General features: G+C 46.8%; 1 protein-coding gene across 3 annotated transcripts in view; it reads right to left on the bottom strand.

Annotated features, from left to right (window-relative positions):
* Window positions 1-26,148, bottom strand: part of FGF12 (fibroblast growth factor 12) — a 229,301-nt gene that overhangs the window by 142,701 nt on the left and 60,452 nt on the right. The window contains exon 1 of one of the 3 annotated variants that reach the window (XM_040613764.1): window positions 2,898-3,209. The exons of the other annotated variants lie outside the window; for them this stretch is intronic. Coding sequence (XP_040469698.1) covers window positions 2,898-2,985 — 88 coding nt within the window. The 5' untranslated portion in view covers window positions 2,986-3,209. Of the gene's footprint in view, window positions 1-2,897; window positions 3,210-26,148 lie in introns of those variants that run through there. 3 annotated transcript variants of the gene reach the window in all.

The following is a 26,148-nucleotide window of genomic DNA, read 5'->3' as shown; positions in this document are numbered from 1 at the left end:
TCTCTTGCTCTGTATTGCTATGAATTACTTGCACTTTTGTGGTGCCTTGGAGACCCATTAAGCCCCATTTTGCAAGGTGCTGCTCGAACTGCCAAAGAAGCCTGTCCCTGCACAGACTAAGACGAGTGTCTGCAGACCTCAGGAGTATAAGAAAACACAGGCTAGTATTAGCTAAGAGTAAAAGGTGGGAGGCCTAAGCTTAACAATAACAAATATCTTGCTAATATTTTTGCTAGCATCACAACAGAGCAGCACAGTACTCTACAACTATCTTCAATATTTCACTGTGTTTCTTTGAAGTATCATGCATTAGTTTCTGTCAGAATCAGGAGTGGTCTAAGGCTCTGAGTCAGCACAACACACGAGTATGAATCTGCTACTAAACATGTGCTTACATCCTTATGACTTGTTTGCATTAAAGTGAACATAGACAGGAGAAGGGCAAAGGACTTGGTCAATCTGCCATTCAACTTAAGCACACAAAGTGCCAAATAGTTTGGTATAAATCACTTACTATTAGGAAAACTCTTCAGATCAGATGATCAAGAGCATGTAAGTAGCTCACAGCACTCTAGGCTACTGCTGCTGTAGTCCATGTTTCCATGGTCCTTCCTCTTCTGTAATTTATAATCCTCTTGATTGTTCACATCTCTGATGGGCATAGCCCCCACGGTGCCATGCTGGACCCAGCACTACACCTTCAGGGCTCTTGTAGGAGTATACAACTCCTAAGGCACGTTTACCCTTTTGAAGAAGTAGCAAGGAGAACTCTCCTCCACCAGGCCCAGCCCACAGAGACCTTTTTATAGGAGGAAGCTTTAATTTTTATTGCACATTTTTCAAGAACATAAAGCCCAACCTTAATGGAAAAGGAACAAATGCAGCCAAGAAGAGGGACAGTATTTTAGGAGCCTGCTTCAAAGCAATAGACCATACCTGGAGTGCTCAGGCTCGTGGTGGCATGGTCAGTTGGAAATAACAATGAGAGATCGTTCCCATAGACTGCCTCCTTGTAGCACAACATCATGAAATACAAAGACTACACAATGTTCGGTATCGATTGATCAGAGCGGGAGAAATAAGGGAAGATTCAGTCACCACATATACATCAAGCACACTTCAGCATAGGATCCACCAGTAAAGCCAAGCCAGCTCAGCAAAGCAACTATTAGAACACTATCATCAACTTCTAGTTCGCTTAAGTTACAGCCTAGCGTGGCCTATGGCCTAAGCACCACCCTGTTTTTACCAGTAGGTTATTGTACTCTCTATTGCCCCAGGTTTCCAAATGACACAAAACAAACATTCACACACAACACCACGAAGAAAACTCCAGTACAGTTTTCTGCTGAAAAGAGAACAACATGTGCAATACCTCCAAGCACAGCCACAATTTGTTCTATTTATTTATCATATTGTTCCTCTAAGCAGGATATTTTCAAGGAGTCAAGACTACTCCCTCAAAAGTTTTCCAGCACATCCCCTATTGCCATAAGCCAGTCACAGACAACACAGACAATCCTTGTGGGAGGGAAGGGGATACTGAGGCATGAACAGGTGGCTATAACAATTTACAATTTTTCCTTAGCAAGGCCAGAAGGGAATCCAGGCTACCTCAGCAACAGTATTTCCCCAAGCGCAGCCTTCTTCTTCAACAGACAACACCAAGCATTTAAACAGGAGGCGTGGAAATTTTTCTCTTCTAAGAGCAAGATCTCACATAAGGGAACTGCACCAGTGTTAGCAAGCAATATTTTAAAAGGCGTCCTTGTAAGCATCAGTCCCCAAAGATTACAATAGTCAGGGTTCAATAAGCAGATCTATTCAAAAGCCAAGTAGGAAGTGAAACGCAGTTAAGCTCACAGCCATAGAGTTATTGCTATAACTTCTGCAAATCTTAGTAGGATTGGGTTTCTTTCCATAGAATCTTACCCAGCGTTGAAGAAAGGGAAAGTCACAGTCATGAAACACAGGTAGCACAAAAGAATTTGCAAAGACACCATTTAAAAAGCTTCAACAAGATTACTCTAAAACTCAGGGGCAGTGCCCCACCAAACCACGGCACTTGTGCACTTACTCCCCTCTTCAAAAAGTGCTCAGGTACAGCTCAAGATCCAGAATAGCCTTCAGCCCATCACCCCACTGCACTCCCCATCCTGGTGCAATATTCCCTGCCCAGCAGGCTGGGTGCTGAGAGAGGTGATGAAGTCTCCCAGCCCCCCATCAGGAACAGCTAGGGACTTCCCTTTGCTTCTAGGGCATTCCCCACTCACAGGTGCATTCAACACCCTCTACCAGAATCAAGTTGCAACATTGCTACTACAAACACAAGGCACAGGGAGCTCTGACTGCGGGCCCAGCCCCAGAACTGCACGGAGCCATAGATGCTCCAGGAAAGGTTACCATTATCCTGAGGAGGTGGTAACGGAGCCCATGGTTGGGAGTCTGAGATGGGAGGAGAGATACAGGGGTCCCATATGGAGAAAAGGGACCTGCGTGGGTGTGGGCTGCAGGCGGGATGAGGGACACTAGTGAGGGTCACATCAGAGGTGGGGATCCATGTGGGGGAAAGGGACCCCCAGGGGGGTTCCATTTTGGGTGGGGGGCTGCAGATGGGGTATGGAACCTGCTTAAGCCTGCGGGACACATGGGGTGGAGGCCGCGGGTGGATGGGGTCCGTGCCGGGAGCCGGGGCGCAGGACGGAGCCGGGGTCGGGGGTGCCCGGTGGGGTCAGCACCGCGGACAGCGCCCGGCCCGTCCGGCCACCTGTGCGCGGCGCCGGCCAGGCGGCGGCGACGGAGCGGCGGGGGGAGGGCGAGGAAACGGGGCCAGCCCGGGCCAGCGGCGCCCGGGCGGGGAGGCGAGGGCGGCGGGGACAAGGACGCGCGCTCCCCACCTGGGCTGTGGCTGGATCTCAGGCGCCTTCCACAGAGACACTGCAGCATATGCGAGCCTTTCTCCAGGAGAAGCCCAAGAATCCTCATGGATTTCACTTTGTGGCTCCCTCCCGCTCCTCGGAAAAGGGACCGGCCCCGGAGCGGCCGGCTCTCAGCGGCGGGGCGCCGGCCCCCCTCGCCGTCGAACTTGCCGGCCCATCGCCGCGGCCCCGCCGCGCCCGGGGGAAGGGTGGGGGGCCCCGCCGCCACTTCTCGGGACTTCGCCGCTGGGGGAGGGCAGGCTTCGCCGGGAAGCGGGGCGGGCTGGCTGGAAGGACGTCAAGCCCTAGAAACACGAGCGGCCGGCTCCCAGCCCTGCCCCCTGCCGGCACAGCCCCCGCCGGGGCGGGGAGCCGCCGCCGGGACCCCCCCAGCCTCCGGCAGGCTCGGCCGCGCCGCTCCGCTGGCGGGGAGGCCGGCGGGGGCTCTCGCCGTCTGCCCCCGCCGCCGCGCTGAAGTTGTCCGAGTGCCGGCGGGGCGGGAGGCGGCGCGATGCTCCCCCGCCCCCCCTCCCTCCCGGGGATGCTGCCGGGGTCGGCCCGGTGCTCCGCGGCCGCTCCCAGCGGGAGCCGGCACCACGTGCAGGGGGCACCGGGGGCGGCCTTCCCGGGGCTGCCCGCCCGGCACCGACCACGGGACCTGCAACGTGGCCGGGAAGAAGACACACCTCTTGTCTTGAATCACCAGTAGGAGCCGTGCCCAGGAGCAGGGGTGCTCCCGCCGGCGCACGCCTTAAACGAGCCGAGGCTCCTGGTTCACGCTGGCGCACCCCAAGGTTCCATCCAGCCTCCTGCAGAGGCCGCTCCGCTGGGACCGACGGTTCACGCTTTTCTACCCATTTTTAGACCGTCGCGGTTACAGCGTGGCAGACATAAGCCCAGCTCAGGGTTCACCCTGCACGAGGAAGGGCAGGGCCCGTATTTCCTACGTGAGGAAGGTTGGGGAAAGCTCCTCAGAGCTGTCTTTGATTCATGAAATCACACAGTGCAAAACCCACAGCATGAGGCTGGAAAGCACAAAAAGCTCCCTCCTCAGAGGAAACAGTGTCGGTGTATGCAAAAACCTCTCAAATGAACTCTTCCGCCTGAGTAGACCTGGATACTCTACTGAAAAGCAGCTGCCTCTGGGACAAAGCTGAACTTTGCACCAGGGTGCAGTTTCTGCCTGGGTTACCTCCTCATGCCCCACCTCCCAAAGCCACCACTGCTTTTGTTTCCCCTGGCACCTGGCAGAAGTGGCCATGCTCCTGACCAGTGCATGGGGTGGAAGTTTTTAAGGGCCGACACTCCACAGAGATTCGAGAGCAGGGATACAGACTTGGTTGTTAACAGTTGCTAGGATGTCTCAAACAAAAAGAATGAGGCACAGTCAGTATGATACGGGGTGCAACACTGGTTTGCTCACTGGGAATCCCATTAGGATGAAACGGTGAAAGCTATAAAATACATGGAGATCAGAGTACCAAGGCACATAAACCAGGCATAGCAAAACAAACACTGTTCTAGTGTGAGAGTCTGTTGAGGATCTGTGGCAAAACTATTACTTGTAAGAGCACCTGAAGTCTTTCAAGCCCTCAGTAAACACCCTACAGTTTCAGTTTTCCTCTAAAACAGGGGAAAAAAAACCCAGTTAAAATGCTAAATGTGTCATGAAATGGAAGCTCTTATTTTCCAGTCAGCCCTACTTCATACACTAAAAACAGCACTTAGCTAGAAGCAAAGCCACTAGCATACAGTTCAGGACTGTTAAAAGGATGCAAGGTATTAATAACTAATCCCTGGGATCCATGCTAAACTCAGTTTTTGTTGTTTTCTGTGACTTGTGCTTAAAATCATCACTCTGTATGTCTTATAATTCATAAGCTATTTTATGCAGGACCTTGCACATGCACCAAGCCACAGCAAAAAGCTAAATTAAACTGCCCTTCTCCCTCCTCCGTACATGTCTCCACTTACCCAGGATCATTGTTCCAGCGACACTCCTTAGCAATACTTGCTCTACAACAATCACAGAAGACCACTGTGCCACGCCAGGGCAGACACCAAACTGAGACTAAGGCTGTCTGTTACTTCTCCCTTTCACCCATAGTTGTCCTTCGGTTCTCTACTAGACCGGATCAGCGAGCAAGCCTGTAGCCCCTCTGGAACAAGGCCAGAAGTAGTTCGCACAGTGAAACCCTAAAACCAACCAGTTATTCTTGAGTACTTCTGTAATAGCACAATAAAATAATAATCCTCTTTCTGCAAACGCATCAGCAGCATGTTTGAGATGAGAACGATTCTAGATCTGGCAGATCAAGGACAGTACAGTGAGATCTGAGATCAAGGTGCCCTCCTTGCTAAGCAGCCAACATGGAGCTGTAAATGAGGGGGCTCTGATTTAGAGATCCCAGTACTGAAGTGCAGCACCAGGTACCAGAGCAGAAGTGCATCTAGATATTATAGATATTAAACTAGCGTGGGAACAGACAGGCATTATCACCTGGGCATGCAAGGACAAGCATATCGGGCACAATACAGATGTTTGTAAGAAATAAAAAAAAAAAAGAAAGAGAGAATGCAACAGGTAGCTGAATTTTGAGACCTCTGTTCATTAAACTAACATAGCTGTTCTTGGAAAATTGACTCAGAATAACCCACAAAACCACTAATACAATAATCCCTGTTTCTTTGGGGCGTTTCCATCACCTTGCAGTGAGGCTGATGATCCAGGCTTAACCCACCAGGACTTCTGCCTTTGTGGGACAGGCTCCAAGGGGTCAGTTCCTGATTCACATCACAGCAAAGGAGGGCAGAATCAAATCAGTGAAAAGAATGAATAAGCATTACTTGACATTTCCAAAGAAGGGTCATGAGGGCTGCAACAAGCACACCTTTCAAACTGAGTAGGTTTAAGTAACTTCAAACAGCGAAATAAAAGCATAATAATGGCAAAGGATGATTCTTTAGGAACTGTGATGCATATGACTCAAGTGTTTACATGCCACAAAATGCTCAGTAATACCATGTACCCAATTAGGTAAATCTTAACCCAGTGAACAAAGCTTATAGAACTCAGAAAGACAAATAGAGCTGAGATAAATCGAGATGTTGCTAGATGAGTTAACTCATTTTAATCCAAAAACAAGGTAAACCAAAATAAAATGTATTTCTCTGTAAAGGGACAGCATGTACCCAAACAATATTTCAGTGGGATGTAAGTGACATGTAAATCTTGCTATGACCCCATCGATGAGCTTGCACTACTGAATAATAATGCAAAAAACATCTCAAAAGTTACTGTGAAAATGTTACAGATATTTAAGGTTTTGCCCATTGGTAGAACATGGGTATTAGAAATGATAGTGTTCTTGAATAAAAGCAGAGGTTGTGTCTGCTGGAACACAAAGGAAGCTGTGAAAGACTCATTGAGGTCAGAAGACAGTTACAGGGAACACAGTGTCATGTGTGTTTCTCCCTTATTAAATTAAAATGCCATTGGCCTTCTGAAGCACAGAACAGAAACGAGAATATGTTTGGGATTATGGAATTTAAATTAATACCTTCTACTAAAAAGAGGAATGCACTGTGCTCTGATCAGAGAAAAATAAGGTGATTTAGCAGACAAGGCTCTTTGCTAGGTATTAAAATAGCATAATGTGCATGAGTTCATCAGTTAAAAAAGCCAAAAAAGAAAGAAAATCTACACAGTTCAAAGAAGAGACTAGTCAGGAAAGGTAATTTCCTTGTGTTCATACAAAAGCAGGTAATAATCTTTCAAGGTTTTGGGTCCATGCAGTTCCTGTTTTCACCCATATTGACTACCTGTAGTTCTTTGAACATTGTGACCGGTACACAGAAAAGCAGCCTGGGCAGGTGGGGGTGGGGGGATGTTGATGTCAGGGAGCGGGGGGGAGGCAGGTTTTGCGTTTGGGTTTTTTTTTTGCAACACTTTGCCCTTATGTTTTCTGGCCAACACAGGTGGATACAGTGAGAAATGGCCCATTAACCTCAACAGCTTTTTCCAAGCTGGTGCCAGTGCAATCTCAGACCTTGTCCCTCTCCTCAAATTTACAACGCTCCTATGGGAGCACTCGGTGCTCATTTCCTGACAGTTGTTCCATGGAGCTCTTTGCGATCAGTGATGGCAGATAACCACTTCTCAGCATCTTTCTTTGCAGAAGCCATTTGGCCCTGAATAGGCCAAAAAATACAATCCTTTCCAGTGCAAACAAGTACTTACCCCACCGTCACCCCTGTGCTCTCTGAGTATTTCTGTTTACCCTTTGCCCCTTCTCCATGAAGCAGAGCACTGCTGGCAAGGCAGGATCTGCTTCAGAGATACCTAACCATGTACAGCTTCTACTGCATCGAGCTCCACCAAAGCACAGGGCACTCATGCCAGAGCCAGTGGGAGCTGCAGTGCAAAGTTCAGGGGTTTGCTGAAGGTCACACAACAAAAAAGTAGGGAATCATCTGTCAGCCCTCATTCTGGTGATTTAATGAGAGGATTAGCCTCTTCCTGATCAGTATAAAATTGCACTCGTCATAAGGCAAAGATTCTGCTAGAAACTCTACCACAGAAAAAGTATACCACGCACTTTCTGACAGCAAATAGAAGATGAGAAAGAAAAAAAAAAAAAAAAGACATAGCTTGATTTTGTACATCAGATGAGAAAGACTAGTTTCTTGGCTGCTTTTCTGTGGTCAAAAAGCAGTGCTATCAAGAGGGAACAGAAACCACTTAAGTTCCTGGTGGCAAGACAGACTTGGTAAAATCTCAGCCTCCTCTCAGCTCATCAAAGCAGATACGGGAGAAAAAGATGTCCCATAGCCTTGATCATTTAACAGGTTTATCCTCAGACACATAAAAAGGTAATAATAATAGTACTTGTACTTCCAGACATTAACAAAAAATCTAATATTACGTGTAAAGAAGGCTTTGTGTATCAAATGTCTCCATACTGAATTAGTGAGAAGTGGTGGTTCTGGGTATTTTTCAGCACAGTGACATTTCCTCAGAAGCTGGAACTTCTAGGACTTCTCTAAATGTATTTTGATAGTAGTACCAGCAGCTCAGAACAGATGCTCTGGAAAAAGGGGCAGCCGTGCATTGCTCCTTCCACCCGCTTCCAGAGCCTGGCAGCTTTGCAATTTCCTCATCCACAGGATGTCTCACAACGTGATTAAGAACCCTTGATGGATTTCTTCACAACAAATTTTTATAATTGGTCTTTGAAGTCAGTAATACTGTTGGTCTCCTCGCTATCTTTTAGCAAGAAGTTCTACAGGTTAATCATGTGCCAAGAAAAAGCTTTTATTAGTTTAAAACTGCTTCTCAGTAGTTCTGTTTAATGCTCACTTTAGCAGTTATATTGTGAAATGGTAATTTTATATTCTCCATGACAGTCATGGTTTTATACACCTCTGTCGTATTTCCCTCCTCAATTGTTTCATTTCTGAAGACACCTGCAAATGCCTGATCTGTTCCATTGCTCCCCGGGCAGCAGCTATTCTGCACGCTCCACTGACCTTGTCACTGTTTCCTGTGCCTTTCTTGCTCTATTGTGTCTCTTCTGAGACAGGATAACTAGAGCTGCACACAGTAGTCAAGGTGTGAGTGCACCAGGGATTTCTAGCACGGCAGGTTGATAGCTCCTCATTGCTCTCCTTACCTTGCATCTGCTGAGCTAGCACATTCAGAGAGACCTACACTCTCTCTGAGGCCATTTTCCAGAGAGAACATGGCCCCAATAGCAATCCTGACCATGAGTGACCACAAATAGATATTTTGGGGGGTTTTATCCATGGGTACATTACCCTGCACCCCTCAGTTTATACTGCTGTTAGTTCACCAGACACTATATCAGGAGATCCTTCTGCAACTCTTTCCTGCCCACTCCTGTTTTGCTTACTTCAAATGATTTTGTCTTCTCTCCACCCCTTCGCTCCTCAAGATCACTTAGGAGCGCGTTGGACTGCGCAGTCCTGTCCCTCTCCACTGGCAATTTCCCAGCTGATGAGACCTGCCCATTTTTATTTAAAGGAAACACCCAGCGAGGGAGGCATTTTAGAAATCCAAGTGCATGATGACTTCTGCGTCACCTTTACCTAGATGTTCGGGGAATGCCAAGAGATTTGGGGGGCACATTCCCCCTGGCAAAAGCCGTGCAGTCCCTTCCCCAGATGATCAAACCTGGCTGCCAGGACCTCGCAGGGTGGAGGGCTCCCATTTTTTGCAGATAGCTGAATTTCAGGGCAAACCCCCAGATGTCGCCACATTTGTCCTTTGCACCCGGGAGTAGAAGCACCTTCTAGAGGCATCTCCTTGCTGGGTACAATTCCCCTGCCAGCTCTGCTTGCTGTTCCACGTCCCATCAGTCTCTGCAGCCCCTCACAAGGGAAAAGACGCAGGAAGGCAGAAGATCTCGCCCATCTGCTGATCCCTCCAGGCTGAGGTTATGAGAGAAGAAAGCAGATTAAAAGCGCTGTAACGCAGCCGGTGTGGGGAAGATCTGACCCCCAGAGCCCCAGCAGCTGAGGTTGGCAATGGTGGCTTTGCTGAGGCACGACCCAAGTTCAGAGAGCGACAGCTCGCGGTTGTGCCAGGTTTGGAGGGGCAGGCAAGTGAGCTTGCTGGCCAGCCGAGCTGCGGGGCTCTGCCCACCGGCTGGCCCCTTGGCTCCTGTGCTTTCAGCAGGCAGCCACCAAGGCAAAGCCAGTGCTGGAACAGGTGCACCTTCAACCAGGGTGTGCTCCTGGCTTTCCCCCTGCTTCACGGCATGAAATATTAACACTTGGCAGGCCGCTTTCCTCATCTAAGAGTGCAATTAATCCATCCATCTCAAAGCAAAAAGTAGGGAAGCCTAATAAACAAGATTTTCTGAGGGCAAGTACGATAGCTCACCCCTGCAAGAAGCCAGCAGAGGCTGGCTTCCCCCCGCTAGCAAGCTCACTCCTAACGTTCAGGAGTGCATCTGAGGTCGGGAGCAGCATCCATGGAAGTATGAAGCTCCCCATCTGCCTACTTCCAGTGACATTTACAGAGCCATTTACTGTCATCCAGATCTGAAGAGTATTTATTCTGGCGTGCTAATACAACATGTGTGGCACAGTCTCATTGAGACAAGCAAGTACTTGCCTGCCTGCCTTGGGAACGATGGTACAAGAAACACTTTCTGCTCTAATTCACAGCTGCTTCTCCCATCACAGTAAAGCTACTGCTGGGCCACTGTGGTTCAGACCCTCACTCATTAACAGGCCAGTGCAGCTGAAGACCACGTGAAGACACATTTGAACCACAGATTACACTGGCAAGACTGCTGTTCTGGAACATGTCGCTCTCAGCTCCTCCACTGTAGCATCGCTAAGGCAGCAGGGTCTTTACCAGACCCACACACAGCTTTGTCCCTGCTAGTTCTGAAGGCAAAACAAGTGAAAAAACCCAGATAATAAATAATAATGCTACAGAGTAGTTTTAATGTGGCTATACATGTAAAGGAAACCCATATTTCAAGAGAATTGAAGGCTGAGTTTACGAGACCTTTATGAGCCAACCTTGAAATCCTGGCTTCTTAGGATAGGACTTCCTAGTGGATACATTTTTTCCAGATGAACTTAGTTATGAGGACTTTTTATCTGGAAGACTTCCTTGTTTGAGACTGTCTCATGCAGTGTAGTCCTTACCAGAATGCAAGAGAGCTAAGAAAGAAAAAGACACTCAGATTTTCTTTTTCAGGGATCACTGTTGCTTTTTGGCAGATGCTCCAAAGCAGCAAAAAAATACACACACATCATTTTTTCCTTAAAATGACATTTTCTAAAGTATTTCAACTCTGCTGAAATATTTTGACAGTACTATGAAAAAAAAAGCTGCAAGAAAAGATTTTGACCTTATCAAAATGAAACATTTCCGTAAGTTTCTCAAACAAAATTTGATAATTGAGGAATGCCAGGAGTGTTTGGCTGACACTGGTGCGAACAGGGAAGACCTTAACTCCCACCCCATTAAGCCGCAACTTCCACAGCTGCTGCAGCCCCAGCCCCATGCGCAGCGATACATGTGTGTCACAGACGGGCTTCACAGGACAGAGAAGATTTTCTGCTGTTCTGTTTCAGGACAAATGGTGCAGGCAGTTGATACTACCAGGCTCAGACACTGCCAGCTGCAAGGCAGACCTTCCACCCTCCGCTATGAGAGCAAAAGCAAATGTAAGTAACACATTCAGGGTTCTTCCGTGCGTTTGACTCATGGTTTAGGGTCTTTTAAGGTTTCTGTTGTTAGCTTTTCTCTGCAGCTGTTCGAACCAGAAACTATCTAAATACACCGTTGTCATTCTTATGCAATGGCTTGGGGTTTTAAGACAGGCCCCAAGTTTTCTACGAGTTAGCAACACCAGTCAGCAATAATCACACCAGTGGCAGGTAACGTGGCTGGCTCCCAGAGACAGGAATCCTTGTTGACTTGTGACATTCTTGGTAATGGCCTTCCTCTGCTGCTGCAAACAGAACGGTGCCAGCCCAGATGCGGCTTGGACTGATTATCAGCCCCTGGAAAGTTCTGCTTCCCTACAAGAAGGTGAAAATCCTTCTTTCCTCAGCAGCCGAAGACTTTTCACTTATGCCAAAACAAAGTTCCAGCGACTCTCCTTGTAAAACATGTATAACCTGGCAAAACTGGGGAGAAACAAAAAGCGTTTAAATGAAAGATGAAGCACCATTCTATGAAGACTGCTGCGGAGCATGGCAAGGAAGAAGAAAACAGAAAAGAAGAACGACCAATGGGTGGAATTTCAAGGGGGAAATAAAACACAGGAGGAAAATACTTCTGTGTGTGAGCAGATAAATCAGCAAGACACTACTTTGTCAGCAGGGGAACGTTACCAAAGGCCTTGAAGGTCGATCACTGCAGTGACTGTCTACTTCCCGCAAGCAAAGTTCAAAACCTGGACCATACAGAAGGCACATGTGATGGATCTGGCACAGCACAAAATGCAGCTTGGCACAAGCTAAAGCTGTAACTGCAGCAGCAGAACAGAAAGAAGAAGGTTTAGAAGATAGAGAGGTGGCTGCAGAGGATTTACTAACAATGTTAGGGAACTGGGACTGGATTCAGACCTGGTATGAACTGATACTGCTCCACGTAGCCCATACGTTTCAGGCACTGATTTGTTCGTTAAGTTTTTTTAACAGGCACTTCAGGGATTCAAAGGTGGAATGATAAAGCTGAGCTGCTGACCTAACAGCATGTGCTAAGCTATTTATGAGTCACTAAAACACACCTTTTTAATTCTCACCTTAGCTTGTAAATGGCACGTGGCCAATGCACCTTCTCCAGCTACTGGAGAAAAGTCACCACAGCATGTTATCTGCTGAGGCTGTTGGCAGAGCCACTGCATCAACTCTGCTGCAGGACATGTCTGACCTCCAGCCAGTCCTGCATTGGCCTTCTGCCTGTTTACACTGGGACAGCCACAGTCATTGCCCAAACAAGTACCACGCAATGACAGCGCTAAGTTTTAGGAAATCTTTCCAGTGCTTTAACAACCCTCAGACAAGAAAGCCCCTGCAGAATCAAAAAACATGAGTGCAGACCTGAGTCATCCGAGTCCTCGGTGCCGCCTAGCCCCATGCACCATTTCTATCCCTGCACAAGTGGTCCCACCAGGTATACTGAGCTCATGAGCAAGTGGAAAAACAGCATTTCCCATTCCCGGAGAGCTGTGTCTTACAATTCAACAGTAAAACAGTAGTTATGATGAGAAAAATGTACAGTTAAAGCAAAACTGTTCTGAGCAAGCTATCACATGTCATGTATTCGTCCCCAGACCACTGCCAAAATTCTTTCCTTCTAGCTGGCATTTACTTAAACCTCCAAGGCAGAGACGATCTCAACTATCTGGTGCTGGGGTTCACATAAACCCTCCTTACATGTTACATCCCTCCCAGGAGCAGTGAAAGGAGCAATGAGGCCTCCCTTTGCTCTACCTAGTTATTTGGAAGGCCATCCCTGCATCCAAATTCCAGCACTCAGAGGCCTGACTTACACTTTCTCCACCACTTTGGTGTTACCCTGATCCCACAGGGGATTCTCCATCCCCCAGTCCCCTTCTCACCCAGCTGCCAAGCACAGACTTGTCAAGATGACTCAGACCTAGGGAATGCCATCTCAAGGTCCTCCTGTTATAGAACAATCTCTGCCTATCTCCAGAAGGTCCTCACGGGTCTGGATTGGGGCTGCTGTGCCAGGGAGAGGGAAGCAATAGTTGCTTTGTGAGGAAAAACAGACCCATAGCAGCAAGCTTGTGCTGCTTCCCCTCTGTTGGAGTCTCAGTTCATCCTTGCTTAAGCCTCATGGGAGCAGCATGATGTTAAACACAAGTTTAGCTATTTGATTTTCATGATGGCAGAGCCACAAGCTCCTGAGGGCAGTGCCAGGCACACTATGAGGCAGTATGTGACATCTGAGGATGTGAGGAATGGAAAGGCATGTTCCCAGGGGCATGTCTTCCCTTTTCCCCTGCTGAGTTACAGCAAGTGTCATGGCCACATCACCTATTTTTCATTCCCGTGTGGTCAGTGTCAAGCCACAAAGAAACCATAAGGAATCCAGCATCACTCAGCAGTGGACAAAAGCATTCTGGTTGCTCTGCAGAGTTGGATTGTGTAGTGTGCAGTGTTGCAGTAAAAAAAAAAAAAAAAAAAAAAAAAAAAAAAAAAAAAAAAAAGAGTCTGATATCAAGAACTTGAGTCTCCATTTTTATTTGTTAACACTCCCTGAACCACAGCAATGGCAAGCAAGAGCGAGGCATAGCAGAAAACAGCCTTGCTCCTCACCCTGCTCCCTCAGTCACCCTTCTGGTTACAGCAAGAGCTGTCAGGTAAGACCACAACTATCCAAGATGATTAATACCAACAGCAACCTACATGAAGGAAAGCAGGTGAAAGCAGAAGAATCATTCTCAGAATGATGCTGTCAGGGGACAGATTGCCCAAGATATGCGCTTTTTCAGAATGTGAGTGGGACTTGGGCCTCCACCCAGCTGCAGTAATTTGTCTGCCTTTCCCCAGGCTCAAGCCATCACCGACTTGGGCAGCAGGGGAGAAGGGTGTTTGCTGCCAGCGTCCATAGATGTACACTGGACACAGCGTGGCCATGAGTCAGGCTGTCCATGCAGCGGAGCAAGCAGCACTTGTGAGGAAACCCAGGGATGGCTCTGGTGCTCAGGCCCCTCCACGTGTGCCACCCTGCCCCTTGGCAGAGCACCCCTCTTTGCCCGTTTATCCAGACCAAAAGAAGTGGGAACATATCCCAGCGAGCACAAAAAGTGTGACAGCCCTCAGTCTCCAGGTAAAACATGCAGATGCCTTTGATGAGAGGCAGAACAGGTACCAGCTTCACTTGCGCACCATCAGGGGAAGCATCTGGTAATGGGCCTACATTAAGACAGAGTAAATTAATAATCAGGAACAATCTTTGAGCTGACGTCTGCTCCAGCCTGTGGGATGGTTTCTGAGCAGCTAAAACTAGAACAGAGCAATTCCTGGGGAAAATGTCATAGGGAAAAGCCTGCACTGGTCTGCCAGGGATGCAGCAGTGCCTGGATAATCTCATTTTAAAGTTTCTTCCTTCTGTTTTTCCCCAGCTTGCTCTCCCAGTTAGGTCCTCATCTTGTAGAAACTGTTGGGTCACGTCCCATGGTTTCTTCCTTAGTGCCATTCTCACCAAGGGATGTTTAATGCAGGATGACTGCAGAGGCCAGTTACCGTTTCTCTCAGAGGTGTTTACACCAACTAGGATTGATGGAGATAGGCACGTGGTGGCATAGCCAGCCTGTCACACAGCAGCTGTGTTTGCGCTGCACTTCACCGAGACCCTGCTATTTACATTTGATATCCCAATTTTTCTAACTTCCTTTTAGTCCACCTTGCACGTTTCATATTCCTTCATAATCTTTTTGTAATTCCATATCCCTATTAAGAACTCATTCACCCACCAGAAAAATCATGCTGAAAAGAGTGGGATTAGATAAGCTGGTGATGGTTCAGCCCAGGGTCAGAGTTGTTAACACAGACACTAAATGCTACATGTAGACCAGTATAAGGCTGTTCTCTCAACACATCACAAGAAGTTACAGAAGGTAGAGCAGCTGCCATCCACTGTCACAAGGACAGTAGCCTTGAATGACCTTTCATGCTATAGTACTGCTGCCAGGATCTTCCCATCCTACAACTGCTTTTGAAAAATGGGAGACGGCCCTGGGGGCTGGGACCAAGCAGGAGCCACAAGGATGCTGTTTCTGCAAGTGGTGCAGTAGAGCAGTTCTACAGTGTCTTACTTGGAAAACGGAGAAAAGTTTTATTGTGAAGGATTTGGCTGATTCTTATTCTTTACACAAACACTATGACCAGAGTTTAAGCATCGCAAGCGTTTACAGAAGTTTTCCCCTTTGGTGGTATATGGTTGAACAGCAGACTTTCTGCACAGTTAAGCGTTACAGAAGATAATACCTGTTTATAAGACTACAGGCAATACTTTCTCATAGTTTAATAACAACACTGATGTTGTGGTTTAACCCCAGCCAGCAACCAAGCACCACGCAGCCACTTGCTCGCTCCCTCTCACCCAGAGGGATGGGGAGGAGAATCAGAAAGGAATGTGAAACTCAAGGGTTGAGGTAAGAACAATTTAATAGGTAAAGCAAAAGCCACACATGCAAGCAAAGCAAAGCAAAGCAAAGCAAAGCAAGGGATTAATTCACTGCTTCCCACGGGCAGGCAGATGCTCAGCCATCCCCAGGAAACCAGGGGTCTATCACACGTAACAGTTACTCAGGAAGACAAATGCCATAATGCCAAATGTCCCCCAGTTTATATACTCAGCATGACGCCCCATGGTATGGAACGCCTCTTTGGCTACTTCGGGTCACCCGTCCTGGCTGTGTCCCCTCCCAGGTTCCCGTGCCCCTCCAGCCCTCTCACTGGCAGGGCCCAAGAAACTGAAAAGTCCTTGATTTGGTATAAACATCACCCAGCAACAACTAAAAACATGAGTGTCCTATCGACATTGTTCTCACACCAAATCCAAAACACAGCACTGCACCAGCTACTAAGAAAATTAACTCTATCCCAGCTGAAACCAGAACAACTGAGATGGGCCCTTAACAGCTGGCAGCAGGAGGGGTCACTGTAGTGTGTGTTAAGTGGGAGAATTCAACTAAAAATAAAAACTGAAGGGAAGAAAGCCCAAGAAGTTAAAGCATCTTGTGACAACTCACCCCAGAAGCCCTGTCTGTCTGCCAGGACTGCACTACCCAGGAGCAGGGAGTGAAGCAAAACCATCCACCACCTAATGCTCTACAGCTCTTTAACCCACTCCATCTTCAGCTGCTTTCCATTGCTGGCTGCTTTTAACCTAGTTTTCAACCTCCAGAACTCTTACTCCTGACTACAGCTTTCATTAGTAGGGACACGCTCCCCATCCAGTTCCTTCCAGAGATTTCAGTTATGTCCCCAAAGTGCCTATTTGGGGAAGTTGTCTGATGCACTTGCAGATGGAGGGTGCAGTGCCCTGAAAAATGGGGAGAAGCAATAGCTTCAAGAGTGCCTTTTCCCCCTCAGTACTGAGCAGCCAGACCCCACTGGTAAAGCTTTTTGATGGGATTGTTCTTTCCTAACCATTGCCAGTTTTCTTTCCAAAACTAGTGGGAAAGACTGATTTTTAAGGACATACAGCCCTCCTTTCCCTTTCTTTGACTCCTTCCCTCTCCTTTTGGAGGAGTAAGTGATGTAACCTTCTTTTTCTGCTTTTTCACACCTCCATTTTTTATGCCCTCTTATATAGGCAGTTGGGAAAGAGGTTACTTTGCACAAAAAGGGTCTCTGTGCACAGCAATGTAATGGCTTCCAGGAGCTCCCAGTGATCACAGACCAACCCTCATCCCCAGTTGGCAAAGTGCTTTCCTGCTGATCCTGCAGCAATCCTAATTTCCTGAAATCCTCCTGTTTTCCTGCAGGAAAATCTTCTCCTGTTATTACACAAACAGGTTCTGTAAGGGGGAGTGCAGCACTCTGTGGTCTCCGCAGCAGAGGTGCTCACACACGTCCCTGGCATCTCCCTTACTGCCTTCCTTTGAGGATGTCAGTCTGCATCTTGTCTTCCTCCAGAACTAGCTGTGGTCTTACAGGATTGAGGTGGAGGCTGGAGAAAAAATTGACTTTAAAGTGTAAAAGGCCTCAGTTGAAGCCTTCTCAGTTTCATACTCTCTGCCATCCACTTGGTCACGGAATCCTGGAAGAAGGTACAGGGATTTCAAAGGCTGGTGCATGTGCTCTCTTTTTAGAAAGGTCTACATTCTCTTTTGTTGGGAGGTGAGAAGTTTCCCTGAGGGAGATGGATGTAAACTATCTCCAGTCCCAAAGCTTTGTAACCATGTCAGCAAAACACTACACTTAGCTATTTAGATCTGCTGGGAGACTGGATTTATCAGCTCAGACACCCAGGCAATTACACCGCCTGCAGTCTTGAACCAGACCGAGTCCAGCCAGCCCAAAACACAACCCAAACAAGTTTGCATCTGGCTGCAAAAGATCGTACAACATACCCATGACTACTGGCATCAACTCAAAACACTTCTTTAGTTTAGAAAGCATCAGTGCCAGAAGATAGATTGGGGATGCTGAACACCAACAGCAGAACTGTTCCCACAACAGCTGTGTACGTTAACAGATCCTTACAGCATGCCTTGGCAGAGACGCTGAGGTTGGCATTTCTGTCCCCTCTTCACAAACAGGGATACTGCAGCAGGACTGAAAGAAGCAGCTCCCAGAGCCCCATGCAAGGAGTCCACAAGGCGTTGCACTCAGGACTGCTGGTCCTGCGTGCTGGGCTCAGACACCCTGCACTAAGAAGAGACAAGACTTCAAAACCTAAAAGCATGTGCCACACCTCCACGCTGACTGCATTTCCATCACCTCCTGTGGGGTTTCGAGTGGCTTTAAAAACAGCAAATTTGTCCTGGTGGAGGTCAAACCACAGGAAAAATTGGGTCATCTGCTGTCACAGCATATTCTGCGGTTGAGGTAACCCTACTGCATTCATTTCCCCTGCCTGAACCACAAAAGCCTGGTTTTTTCCTTTAAGGTGGCCTTCTAGTTGTGCTTACTGCCCCACCAGGCTTGCAGTCTTCCTCTCTTCTCAGGGCTTTTGTAGGCTAGCCCAGCATGAAAGGCACTGGCTGCTCTCCTCTCCAAACCTCTGCCAGGTTCTGAGATAGATGGAGCTGGTTTTAAAATTTATCATGAATTGGAACAGCCCAAGAGGCTAACAATAATCATTCTTCTGAATGTAGCAGCTTACATCCCAAAGGACCTCAGCACAGCTGATTTCTGAAAATATGCACTCAAAACAACAAATGTTTTTATATTTCAGGTAATCTCTTGTGAAACCCAACCTCTGCAGGACTTGGACAATTAGATCTCATTTGAAAACCTGCACAAAACCTCCCTCACTAACTGTATGTTTGAAGTATGTGAACACTAGAAATACCTAGTGCAGACACACACTAGGGAAAAGTGCACACACCCTCCAGCAGTGCCCTTGTATTTCTTTTTTTCTTTTTTTTTTTCCTTCTGTGCAATGAGTTTGTGATTTCATATCACACCCCACTGCTTCTCAGTCAGTATCACCACCAACTTTTCATCTCCTACAACCAAAGTGCCTCTCAGAGCTCCACCTGGATGGCAACTCAGTCAAGCCCGTGAGCCCCTACACAGGACACAGCTTCAACAATGCAGGGCTTTACAAACTCATAAAGCAACAAGAAAACCCAAGGCTGGAAGTTGAAACTAAAAAATGTGCAAGTATTTAACGCTGAAGGTGATAAAGCACTGTAACAATTTAACAAGGTGAATCTTCCATCACTGGAAAATTTTAAACCAAGAGGGGATGTTTTCTATAGTCAATGCTGCATTTCAGGCAGGAGTCAATTGAGGGCAGCCCTGTGACTCGCTCTCCGCAGGTCAGACTGGGAAGATCACAAGAGCCTCTCTGACCCCATAACCCAGGAATTAATGCCTGGGAGGAGTTTCTTGTAAAATCTGTCAAACCACTGCCCTTTAAATCCCTACCTACATCTTTGCTATGAAGCCACAATGTAGAATCAATTAAAGAGCAGGGAAGATAGAAAAGGGAAAAACTAAGAAGTTACCAAGTAACGGAGACCAGGGCACAGTGAGAGGATGACGGAGGTTTGAGCACTGCCCCTGCACCAGGCTGAATAGGACCTATTCTGGGCTCCTGGAGATCATGGGAGTTTTGCTATTATTGACTTCACTGGTACTCACTTTGTGTCCTCTGCGGATAATTAGAGGACATGGGTTTGCATTCTGCAGGGTTGTGAAGCCTGTGTCATTCCCAAACACTGAGCAGTCCTACCACACAGCCAGCCTGGGTAGAAAGTTATAATTCTTTCATTTTAACCTCACAACCAAGCTGCCTTTGTGATTGAAACTCTAGACTAAAAGAGACTTCATATGAATAAAAGGAAACAGGAAAAAAAAAAAAGGATAAAGAAACAAACCTCCAAAGCTGCCTTTCCATTATTATCGTACTGCTGCACTGGAATCAGAGAAAATTAAATCCTCCATCGGCAGATCTAGGTTTCTCAACGCTTCTGAAAAGTTGGCAGAGGATTGTACAGGAATGAAAACTAGACTGCACAAGTCCTCAGGAAGCCACCAGAGGGTAGCAAAACATTTTAGAGAGCAGCTAGCAGGCGGCCAGGCTAACCAGTGCGATCTCTGCCTGCATCTCTCTCCTCACTTTCTGGTTGCTGTTTCAGTTCTTCAGGGAAGTCACATTTTTATTCATCCCTATCTGATCCTTTTTCAAAATGCTGCCTTGATATCTTTGCAGATGAGAAGGAAAACTTACATTTCACGTTATTCGTGCTCTGCTCCTTGGGAAGAAGTCTGTTTCTCCCTAATTTTCTTTGTAGCACCTGCCTCACCCCCCAGGCCAGCTCTCCCCTGCAGCAGTGGGCAGCCTGCAGTATCTCACCCGGGTGGAACGATGCTACAGCGGTGTGGTACCACACGATGTGGTATGATGCAAGCCGAGGAAGAAGGTCAGGAGGGCAAATAGCTGTTTCCAGTGGTTTGGGTAAACCGGCCACGTCAATAATTCCCTACATTAGGAGTCAGGGTTACCCTGACAGTCTTGCTTATACAACACCCAGCCTGAATTGTTGATGGCCAGTCCTGAGGTTTTGGCTTTCTCAAAGCTGTGAAAACTACAGAAGAGGGAGAGAGACAACATTTTTGTTATGCCTTCCTCACCTTTCCGAAACTCTCCATTCTCCACTTTGCAGATTCCTACCCATTACATGCAAAGCCCTCAGCTTTGCAAGTACCTTGAGAAGCCAATGAACCAACCCCATCCTGATCCCTCCTGCATGCTTTCTGCTGAGTGTTAGGGTAGGAAGAATCACAATAACCTTTTCTAATTAATTATTTTAAGATTCCTGTAAGTTAGATTCTCAAATCCAAGATGTGAGGAGTCCTGTTGCCCTGTTTGAAGAAGCTTGTATGGAGCAGGGAGATTAACCATGAACTCGGGGCAAGTGGAGGGGGAGAAAAAAAAAAAATGAGCTGGCTTTTAAATAGCTAACTTTTCCTTTTTCGTGCACAGTCTGCAGGAACCAAAAATAGTTCCTGAATATTTCAGCAAATCATTCCCAATAATTAAAATTGTGATGTGTTTGCTGTCAACCCCAAATGCGGTGAAAGCCATCAGATATATTATTCACTACAAATTATTCATCCAGCTGCACTTTCAGAGTTGAAAATTTCCATTCACTTAGAGCTTAGTTCATAGAAACCCTCAAGCCCCTAGATCAGAAATTCTTCCATTTCTGCCCATTGCTTACAAAATAAGACAAACTAACATTCCCTTTTCTATCCTGTTTATTTAATACAGGTATGCCTCACCCAGCGGGTTAACACTGTAGTGGAGCCGACACTTTGCACTGATTGTCAAGTTTTATCTATTCAGTGCAGCTGCCTTCAGTGACTATTACAGATGGATGGAAGCCATTACATATATTTTCCGCAAACCGTACCCCAAATTAGAGTATCCCATTTGCTCTGCCCAGGTGCTGCCACACCTGAGGATCAGCCCTTTGCCACACTGTCAGGAAGCAATGGGAGGTAAAGGAAAGGCTCCTGCAGACCTCCAGTTCTAGGGAAAGGTTTCTGCCCCTGCAGAGAACTTGATCACCAGTCTTGCCCCATCAATAGTAGAGACACATTTGCTCACAGGCTCCCTGAAGCAGACACCAAAGCGAAATACATCAGAAGCACCACCTTCTTTTGGTCCTATGAAAAATCTCTAGCATCATCTAAACCCAGTCCAGCAGCTCACTCCTCCATCTGCACGGATTACCAACGCGAAGCAGCACACACTCAGCGCAAGAGCACACTCTGGGCGAGACCCATTTATAGACCTTTTTAAAGAAAGTATCCAATACATAAGGTCATTTTTATTTTCTTGTGGCTGAGTTCAGGACACCTCAAGGTGACAATGTATTTTGGAAGCACTGAGCATCCCTGATAGGATAGCCAGAGAATGGGCATCTCAGTTTGAGATTCCCCATTGCCTGTCCAATGTGTCTGGATGCTTAATATAAACAAATCTGTTATTACAAATCACTCAACCAAGTTCTCCTTGACCTTCAGTCTGAGACATTCTGGAACAAGACAGTGAGCTAAAGCAGACCCCTTCCTCAGTCATGCTCAGTGTGCACGGTTCCAACTACAAAATCACCCCTTTTCTTCATTTTTGCCCCAACAATCTTTGTGTGCTTCATAACACACAAGAAAGCTGTTGACAGTCCAAAACGTAACAAATACTTGGCAAAACAGGCTGCTGAACCTGTTTAAAAAAAAAAAAAAAAAAAAAGAAAAAAAAAGAGGGCTGTATTGCATTGCTATACATTTGCATGACAGTCACACTGCATTGCTTTCACTGCCAGCATTCTTGTCACAGGCACTGGCCCCTTCAGTGGGAAGCTACAACCTCTTTAATTTTTGCTACACTAAACTAAGTACACCTACACAATGTAACTCTCTCCCTTCTCTATCCTGCAAAAGGCACAAACAAAAAATTTCTGAAAGATGTGCAAAGGGTATGACGGGCAGCCCTTCACCCTTTCCTGGCTACTGTCTTGTTACAGCACCATCTGTAGTACTCCTGCCAGTATGTCTTAACTTGAGGTGTTCAACCCATGTCTTAAGTGTCTACTTTCCCAACTATGGGGAGACCCATTAAATTTATTATGTGAGTGCAGACAGCAGCTCTATGCAACTTCTGGGAAGAATGTCCCAACTTACAAGACCTGAGAGACCAGGCGGTTCAAGATAGGGGAATGGCAAACACTACTTTGCACCTCCAGTAGATGTGATTTGGATCTCTGGTGATGGAAGAGAGAACACAGAGAGCTGCTACCAGCTAACCAAAGCATGAGTCTCCACATGCCTTTCTCAGCCCCTTGTTCATCCTCCTTGCAGTTCAGGCATTTATTGATGCAGTTTAGTTTCCCTGGACTCTGGGAGCCCTAGCTTGGTAACATACCTGCAACAAGGAAGTTGCACATCATCAATTTTTATGGCTGCTCACAGAGTGGCTTCAGGAGGATACAACTTCTCTTCACAATCAAGAGGATTATTGTTGGGAATGATGCCACAGGAAATAATATCCCCTTTGGAAAAGACTGTGGCAATATGGGGAAACATCATATCGAAGTCACAGTTCCCTGTCAAGCACTTCTCCTCCTCAGTGACGTGTCACACTGTCATTCCTGAATGTCACCTTGATGGAGAGAACAACTTCTCAGGAGGATTCATCAGCTTGGAGCAACAAAAGCCACCTCCTTCAGAAATACACCCACAGAGGTGTGCAAGGCCAGGACAATAACATCACATCAGGCCATAATTAAAACTTCTGAGTAGTTACAGCTCCTCATTGACAGTCTTTTATGTAATGATTGAAAGCAATTAAGGTAACGTCCTTCCCCACACTGACATGTCTGCACAAACACAGAATTATAACAGTGATGGAAAGGAGCCTGACAGACATTTAGCTCAGGAAAGAAGAAACCTACCCATGAGGTCCAGAGCCCTTTTCCAGCCTTGCTGCTGCTGACTTCTGCAGGACATTGCGTCAAGCCCTGAAGGCAGGGACAGAGGCCAGAAGGTGCTTGTACATTAGCAAGTCCTTCTTGCCCAGCAGATGCCCTCTCTTGGCAAAACATTCCCTTTCTATAGAGGATCAAGGGCATGCCGTTGCACAACTGACTGGCAATTTTATAGCTCAAACATAGACATACTGGCTTTCTAGGGGCACAGAGAGATAAGACTACCACTCGCCTGGAATATTCACAATGTCTTAATAAACACAGTTAGCTGTGGCTAACTAAAGACTCAAAAAATAGCTGCTCTAGGAGTCCATTTTTTTCCTAAACTCCTTTCAGTTCTTGCAGAGTCAAAGTGAAAAATCAATAGTATGCAAATACAGATAAGGCAGCGCAGGGAAAGATGATCACATTGACAGAGAGAAGTTAAACCCAACTTTACACAGACACAAGACACACATAAGTGCTGTGGGAAGACAAAGGCATTCATTTTCATACCTGAATAAGTAAGAACTATGAGAAATCTGGACCAAAGGCTAATAAAAGCAAAAGCCTGCAAACAGTGTTAGGTCACACATGTTCACATGGAGCCTGCCTGGGTGGCTCAGACCGCAATATTTTAGACAAAGAGGATTTAGAAGAAGCTTTAGTATAGAAAAGATGACTGTGATAAAACACACCAGACCACCTCTACAACACCTTGTACCTTCCCCATACAGCCCTTAGACCCCATCCTGGAACAGTGACACACAGAGCTAAAAGCCTGCAATGAAGCAGCTCAGCCCACGTGGGCTAGCAGGTATGGACAAGTCCTGAGGGCTGAAGCTTGATGCTGCAAGCTCTTTAGGAAGATATGAGTCCTCTCCTGTAAAACTTCTGAGATCCCATCATAATGGAAGTTATTCTAACAGAAAAATCCCAAAATACACAGCAAGAAGACAGCCTCTTCAATTCTTTTGGTCTTTGCACCTTTGCATCTCTGTAGCAATAAAGATCCTTCCAGTAAAACTCTTACCATCAACTTCATATCTTGCTAGAGTTCTGGACTCAGTTTTGACCCATGTTGCAGACTGAGTTCAACAGAGTCTGAAACAGTGGTTCAGACTCAGTTATGATTCAAGGCAAAACAAAACAAAGCCATGTGGTTTCAATGAGTCTTCAGTTCATTGGATATTCAGCCCCAGAGAGTTATCCAGGGAAGACAGGGTTTGTTTCTCACCTACCAACCAGTTGTGGTGCAGAGATTAGCTGGGAGTTGAGGCTGGGCAAGCGCACTCTTCTCCTGAGAGGTATCTTCCATTGCTAGTGTTCAGGGGGACACCCACCCACCCCGCACACACACACACACCAGCTTTGGGAACCATGCAAGGTAACCTTATGAGTGCATCAGGAGAACTAGTGAGTGCCATACGTGGCTTACAGACCTGTTGGGGGAGAGGTTGGTACATAAGCACAAAGTGCTGTGTTTACATGGCTTGGTGGGGTTTTACCCACTTGCTCCTGCCATTCCACCACAGCTGAACAACCTCCACCACCACTTTAGTTTCTCCACTCAAGTTTGGTCCCTCTGGCTCCTATCATATCTGTGTAGATGTTGCTAGTGGGCTTCCACAGTCACAAAAAACGTGCTTTTGTCTACCCAGAGCTTGGAGATTTTTGCTGCATTCATTCAGCTGCTCAGCTCTGTTTCCTCTTGTGGCTGAGCGCCTTGTCAGGCATCAGAAGTTATTCCCCCTACCCCAGGGCAGACCACATTAGGAAGCAAATTCAGATGCAGCCTCACACAGCAGTGTGCACACAGAAGGGGAGTCAATCACCTCCATCACCTAACACATGCATCCAGTGCCACTTAAGGAGCCACAGGCTGTCCTGCCTGGCCTCTAGGCTGTACTAGCTCTGCCTGACCTGCTGCTGTATTCTGCCTGCACTAACGTGGATACCTTGGGCTTTTCGGGGAGACTGAAATGGCACTAGACTCGAGTGCTTGGCAACTGAACCTCACCCACAAAGTCTCTCTGGACAGGCCTGTTTTCACCTTATATCAGACAACATGCAACTTAAGTGGCTTTGTCAGCATTGTCAGCAAATGCTTCTGGTCCTGCTAAAGGCTTTGTGTCAGGCTGAACAGCAAACTGCTCTATCAGTTCTTAGCCCAGCCCCAAACATCTTTAAGAGCATCACCTTAGAAATCTACCATCCATTCTCTGCCCCATCCATTCCAACACCTTCCCTGAAAGGAGCCAGAGACGTGCCAGATGAGACGATGTGGAATAACAACTGCCAGGTTCTACTTGAGACTCAGCACTTGCCCCAAAACACTATAGTTCTCTCTCAAGTAGCCATACATAAGAGATGTTGGAATGCCTGAAACACAGTTTCTCAGAGAGGAATCTCCTTTCCATAATCATGAACAGTCCAGCATTTCTGACGTGGTTTAGCTGGTATACACATAGAGAAGAACACAGCCCATGTCTCAGGCTGGAGCTCCGGGATGCCTGCCTGGGGACACACAAGCTGATGAATAAGGACGTGTGCCTAGTCTGCACTCTGCCATACCTGTGAGCAAGTGCAGGTTGAATATTTTTTTCCTCTGCATACAACTTGTTTCATTGTGACATTTTTTTAAGAAAAATGCCATTGGGCCTGATTTTCACTTTTTTCCCCAATTTTGAAGTAGTTTGGCTGACTGAGGGAAAAAGTTCACGTTTCCCACTAAGAAAAACTGTCTGGGAAAAGAACATTTGCAGAGCACATGGCATAACAGGAAAGGGCTGCCAGATTACCTGGACAACTGATACTTGCCTCCACTAAAACTCCATTTTTGTTCAAAGCCCTACTTGCAAATTCTCGGGAGATAATACAGATTTTCCTATACTATTTCAGATTAACTGCTGCATAAGAAATGGAGTATTCTCAAAATGTGGTATCTATAAGCTTCTGATTCACACATTTGCCATTTGGGGATATTAGGTATGTATGCATTTTTAATGAAGATATAGAACATCATAAGGAAAAAAAATTCCCTTTTGCAATTCTATCTATGT

The sequence above is a fragment of the Falco naumanni genome, chromosome 13 (assembly GCF_017639655.2).
Source record: "Falco naumanni isolate bFalNau1 chromosome 13, bFalNau1.pat, whole genome shotgun sequence".
Taxonomy (NCBI): Eukaryota; Metazoa; Chordata; class Aves; order Falconiformes; family Falconidae; genus Falco; species Falco naumanni.
This window is presented reverse-complemented; position numbering and strand designations above follow the sequence as displayed.